General features: G+C 46.4%; 1 protein-coding gene across 1 annotated transcript; it reads left to right on the top strand.

Annotated features, from left to right (window-relative positions):
- Positions 1-48: 48 nt before the first annotated feature.
- Positions 49-1,681, top strand: LOC116024382. Its single transcript, XM_031265277.1, has 2 exons — positions 49-1,071; positions 1,152-1,681. The coding sequence occupies exons 1-2, from the start codon at positions 132-134 to the stop codon at positions 1,679-1,681; spliced, it is 1,470 nt and encodes a 489-aa protein (XP_031121137.1). The 5' UTR covers positions 49-131.
- Positions 1,682-6,461: the final 4,780 nt, after the last annotated feature.

Genomic DNA, 6,461 nt, shown 5'->3' with positions numbered 1-6,461 from the left:
TTTTTTTTTTTTTTTTTTTTTTTTTTTTTTTTTTTTTTTAAACTTGGTTCCCAAAGATAAAAAACATACTACTTGTTGATATTGACGGTTTACCGTTGTTGTTGATTTGCTCGCATCCTTACTTGTGTAGCATGTCGCAAGATGATAGCCAAAACGTTTTTGCCCATGATTATGATGATTTGATTGAGGATGAATTTTGTGTGTCCGAGGGTGGGTCACCGAATCGTTCTGACGATGCTCAACAAGTGAGGGCTCGTCCTGTCGCCCCCACACAATCTGTCCCTTCACAAATTCTTTTGAAGAAAAGGAAAATCCAAACGGACGACTCCACTTCGAGCAAGGTGAAAGAAACCTCGACGAGCAAAAGTATCACGCCAAGTGGTGATTACGTCGAGTTGGATCCCAAAGGAGCTTTTGCCACTCCGGTTGAAATATCTCCCAAGGAGGAGGAGCAACTTGCAGATTTGATTGGAGAAGGGATCCGTTACGAGGTTGACCGACGCCTGACTAACATCGTTTCTTGTCATTACAAGAAATGGATAGGTGTCCATCTGGATTCGCTGAAAGCTGGTATGCGTATCCCCCTTGATCCTTTCCTTGTTGATTTTGTGAATTATTATGGCATAGTTCCAAGCCAAGTGGCGCCAAATGGTCATCGTATACTTGCGTGCTTCCCTCAAATTTGTGCACGTCATCAAGTTCCTTGCACGATCGATTTGTTCAACTTCCTCCATCTTGTAAAGACTATGGGGAAGAATTGTCACCCCAGCTTCGTGATCATTCAATGTCGCGGGTTGTTTGGAAAAGTTTCTGGTCTGCCTGATAACAACCGTAAGTGGAGGGGGAAGTTTCTTCGAGTGTTTTTGAAAGACGGGGTGCCTTTCAAAAATGAGTGGTCTCGTCGAATGCGCAAGTGCGTGCTACCACCTGAGACTTTAGAGATCAAGGATGCAGTCGAGAAGATTTCATCGGAGTGCTATTCTTGGGATAATTATCACTCTCCAGAGGCATTGGCTGCAGCTCATCTACCCCCTCCGATGTATGGGGTTCAACGTCAGGTTGTCCCAGATGGTGAGTTGGACGTGTGACATTATGCAATCTGCTTTGTTATTGCCTTTGATTCCTCACTTGTTTTGTTACTTATCTTGCAGGTCATCTAGCAATGGACCTTGACCCTGACCTTGAGGAATTTGTAGGTGCTGGGGGGAAGTCGTCATTCGGTATTGATCAGTCTCAATCATCGAAGATCACTCTGAAAAGGAAGTCCGCACCATCTGACCACCACGAGACCGACCAGTTACCCATTGGACCCCCTCCGTCTAGTTCTTCTATCGCTCCAGTTCCTTCTACGTCATTGGGCAAGCGTCCTCTAGGTGAGGTTGAGGTTGAAACTAAGGTTCCTGGTAGTACACTCGCAACCAATCGTGAGATGCCTCGACTTGCGGAAGAGGGACCCCCTCACGTACGTGCACTTGTTCGTGGGACGGCTGATCTACCAAAAATGTTCAACCTACTGTCCGAGCTAGGCCCCCCACCTGCGAGTGTCGTCAGTGATACCAATGAAGAGGTCGCCGCAAAGATGGCCCAACACTTATCCTACGTACGTATTTCTCCTCTGATTGTCAATCGTTCTGGCTCTCTACATCCTCTTTTTTTTTTTTNTCCCGGTCCGACTGCTTGACCGCTCGCACGTAGCATTGCCGAGCAGCACGTTGGTCTCCTCGGACCACTCCAATCCCATTAGGTGTATGGAACTTCATGCACAAGTGGCTCATGGATATAACAGCAGCTGCGCGAGTGATGCCTGGTCGTCCAAGTATAGCGTTGTGAACACATTTCAATTTTACTACCACAAAGTCCATGGTAGTCTTCAATACGTTCGGTTGGCTGCCCAACTCCACGTCCAAGCGGATGACTCCCTCTGCTTCTATGGAGTCGCCAGTGAAACCAGACAGCGGGGTCCGAATGGGGGTTAACCGATCGGTGGACAAACCCAATTGTGTAAAGACGTCAAAATATAAAATGTTCACAGAGCTCCCTGTGTCGACCAGCACCCGCTGGACATCCGTTCCGCTGACATCTAGTGTGACGACGAGCGGGTCATTTTGGGTTTCCCCATGGAGTGGTAGATCATCGTCAGTGAAAGATATTGGCTCTGTACGCTTTTTCTTCTCTCGGGGTTCCGAGTGGATCGTCCCAACGTATAAGTTCCTCGCCCATTGCTTCCTTTGGCGCGAAGAGTCACCTCCTTCAGGGCCCCCGTAGATGACGTGGATCACTGGTTTCTTTCCGACAGCCTTCTCGTCAGCTGTCCCAGGTGGGACGAATGCCTTGTTGTTCTTTTCGGGATTCCTTTTCCACACATTCCTCTCCGTTTTTCCTTTGTTTCTATCTCCCTTCATCACAAATTGCCCCAACTCTCCATTCTGAATGAGTTGTTCGATGAGCACGCGCAAGGCCATGCACTCCGAAGTATTGTGTCCCTTGACTCTGTGGAAAGCACAATACTTGCTCTTGTCCTCCCCCTCAGGTACCGGCTCCGGCGGGTGGACCAGATTGCATTGCTCGGCAAACTGCAAAACTTCCACCAAGGGTCTGTTCAATGGAGTGAAACGTGGTACGTCATCTGGTCGGTTGTGTTGTTTGACGTGTTTGAACGGTGGTCTATTCTTCCTTTGATCATGGCCTCTGTCCCGATTGGCCGGTTGCTCATCACGTCTCTTTGCCATGTTGGCTTCGGTGGCGTCTGCATGATGTTTAGCTCTAGTGATGGCCTCCTCATAGGTTCGGGGGGGATTAACTATGAGGTCGTAGTAGAGCGCCCCAGAACAAAGTGATGCAAGGAAAGCTTGGATTGCTACCCGGTCCTCCATTGGTTCAACCTCATCAACCTCACGTTCCCATCTGAATAAGAAAGTAGACAACGGTTCTCCCACAGCTTGATTCACCTTGTTCAGGCAAGTGTAAGATTTCTTTCTCGATTTACTTGCAGCGAAGCGCTTTACGAACTTATCGGCCAGCTGGCCGAAATTTCTGATCGACCCCCGCTCTAAATCCTTGAACCATTCGGCCGCCTTACCGACCAAGGTGGCGAAGAAAGCTCTGCAAATGACCGCATCGCTTACTCCCAACATCAACATGTTGCCATAATACATGTCGACATGCTCTTGCGGGTCGTATCGCCCGGAATAAGTGTGGGCCAACGGGATCTGGAGGTCCTGCGGGTAGTGGGCATTCATGATGTCGTCCGTAAAGGGGGTGGAAATTAGCGGGCATGATGGTTCTTTTCTCACGCCGACTTTCTCGCGAAGTTCTTGTTGCAAACGATCTACTCTTTCCTGCATCCTGGCCATTTGGCGGCGGGGACTATCTTCTTCATCGAGTCGCCTCTCTTCCCTAGCCGGTTGATCGTCTACTCGACTGGTCCGCCGATCACGTACTCGACCGGCTGGTCGTGCCCTTCTATCAGCTGAACGGGCGCCCCCATATTGTGCACTTCCAGTGCTGCTTTCCTCCACAGTCCTTCGGGACCTCTGTCTCGCGTGTTCATTGTCATTTTGGGGCCCCAAGCGAGATCTAACACTATTCTGGATGCGATCGAAAGCGCTCCTACGTTGGATGAGATCATACCGACGTCCCTCTCGATCGGACCTCCGTGTGCGATCCGTAGATTGGACTTCCTCCAAGTTACGATCTTGAGGTTGGGGGTGCGACTGTTGCCTCTGGGAAGGTTGGGGCACCTGTTGTCCCACGGCGGGGATTTGAGGGATCGCCATCATTTGGGGAGTGGGTGATACAACATAGTATCCAGGAGTCCCCGGCCACGTTTGGTACATCGGAGTCAATCCTTGTTGTGGAGCTCCTTGCAACGGGTTTCCCCCAAGTGCACCTGGTGTTGGAGTCAGCATTTGGCCCGTAGGGGGCAGCATGGCATATGTTATTGGAATTTGAAAACTCGTCTGCCCAGCACGTTCGCCTACATTCGGGTTGACCGGTTGGGTAGGTCGTGCATCTTGCCTTTGGTTGGATGTCAGCTCGTTCATCAGGCTCCTGGATCGATCCAACTGGCGACGTAGATCATCTTCTGGGAGTGGTTCCATCACATTGTTGGGGTGAGGCCCAACCTGCCGGGTTGGACTCCCCCTACGCGCATGACTTTGGCTCAAACTTTTCCTGCTGTTCGTCATTTTGAGGTCAATAGAGGGTTGTGAGAAGAAAGAAAAATAACGGGATAGACGAAGTGACTTGTCCAGTCCCCACAGACGGCGCCAATGATAGCGTTAATGTAAACGGGGTCTACGATTACGCTACGAATACGTGTGCTACGGGTGGTGAAGGATGTCGCTCGGTGGGTCACCGGTCGACGACTGAACGGTTCGAAGCTATATCGCTCTACGAGTGACGAACAGTCATAAAAAGTAAGCAAGAGAAAGATGATGATCAAATCGCAAGTGTATTAGTCTAGTACTGATGAGTTCTCCCCCCCCACACAAATGAGGGGTGTGATCCCCCTATTTATACTAAGCAGGTCACGTGAGTACTCAACGGATGACATGCGGATGGTCTGACGTGTCATGTCGGCATTGGTCACCTTGAACAGTCGCTCTGCAGGATCTCCGTGACGTGCTCGAGGTGGCAGAGCAATTACTCACAAAATGCCATCACTTGTCGCCTCGAGCATTGCAAACGATTAGAATCTTCGGGGAGCTCAAATGATTCCTATAATTCGGAATCTCCTAGCTCCTTAGTAGGCTGCCCGTAGGGTGGCAATAAGTCGCCCGTAGGATGATAATAGGCCGACCGAGTGGTTGTTGACGGAGTGTAGAGTGGTTGATGCGGACCGACCGAGTGGTTGTCGACGGAGTGTAGAGTGGTGGATGCGGACCGACCGAGTGGTTGTCGACGGAGTGTAGAGTGGTGGATGCGGACCGACCGAGTGGATGTCGACGGAATGTAGAGTGGTCGATGCGGACCGACCGAGTGGATGTCGACGGAATGTAGAGTGGTCGATGCGGACCGACCGAGTGGTTGTCAAGTAGGGTGGCAAAGTGCGCGCGTAGTCCAATTGCGTATTTACCCATCAGATAGTTATGGCTTTATTATATAGAAGGATTCCCCGCCAAAGACCTTGTGGTCAAGCGGCACCCGGTGTACACTATTCACTTTATTAGCAAACATACCGGATTTGTTTAATACAACATAAAGATTTGACTTTGTAAAATATTTAGTAGTGTTTATAATGGTTTATAATATTTTCTATATAGAAAGAAACATCCTAAAACCATTGATAAAACATAAAATATCGGGTATATATTCTTACTAGTAAATTACTCGTACGATGCACATATAAACTTTATATATATGTGAATGTAACGGACTCATGATGGCGAGCGCGCCTTGAAAGTCAGGTAATAGATCCGTTGGTAATAATTTCTTTGCTGAGGTTTAACGGGTGGCTGTTTTGACTTCCTGCGTCCGCTTATCAGGCTGTGGTTCGGGTCGAGTGCTTACCTAATTACTCTCTCAGCCGCTTATGACCTCCTTGAGGATATCTTTAATTTTGTTGTTTTGGTCATGATCGATCTTGTAGTTAACATTGCATAAACTAATGAGCTAGAATTGACAAACCCTTTAATTTTTGGATTTCTATCCTTAGGACTAAGAAACACGAGGGTATTGTTGAGTCTTGGTGGCAATACTCCCTTCGAAAGAACTCCTTAGTTTGTTTAACAATAGTTTTACCCACTATACTCCAAGATTTTTGGTAGAAATTAAACATACCATAGGTGCAGGGTCGTTCTAATCAAAATTGGGGCCCTGTGCCATATCTTAATTTAGGTCATTTTTCGAGTAATTTCTATATATAAATAATAGTTGTATTGTATCAAAATATAAATATTATATAAAAAAAATACGTATAGAATTTTATTTAAAAAGTGACATGCATCGTGCACTTTAGACGCAAAATCATCCATCAAACTTTTGATATCAACTTCTTCCAAAAGCTCATTTCAATGAAGATTAAAGCTAATACCTTGAGTCTCTCTTGCAACATACTTGATTGTAAGTAAGATTTCAACAATTTCAACTTTGAAATACTCCTTTCTGCAGAGGTAATAGTAATTGGGATAGTCAATAATATTCGGTATGCAATAATAACATTTGGAAAACAACTCATCTGTTTCAAGAATAATTGAAGAATTAGTTGAGTTGCGGTCTGCGATCTACGAAATTACCGAATTGTAAATTGGAAATTGTTGAATTGTCGAATTTCGTTACGGTATTGCCATATTTTATAGGGTTGGGAATTGAGAATTTGCTAATTGTCTAATTGAGATGTGAGATTATACGATTTATGAAATATAATTGCGGAATGGAATTGGCAATCTTTTTGGATTAGGATATATATATATATATATATATATATATATATATATATATATATATATATATATATATAT

This window comes from Ipomoea triloba, chromosome 7, assembly GCF_003576645.1.
Source record: "Ipomoea triloba cultivar NCNSP0323 chromosome 7, ASM357664v1".
Taxonomy (NCBI): domain Eukaryota; kingdom Viridiplantae; phylum Streptophyta; class Magnoliopsida; order Solanales; family Convolvulaceae; genus Ipomoea; species Ipomoea triloba.
The sequence above is the reverse complement of the archived record's forward strand: the minus strand, read 5'-3'. Positions and strand labels throughout refer to the sequence as shown.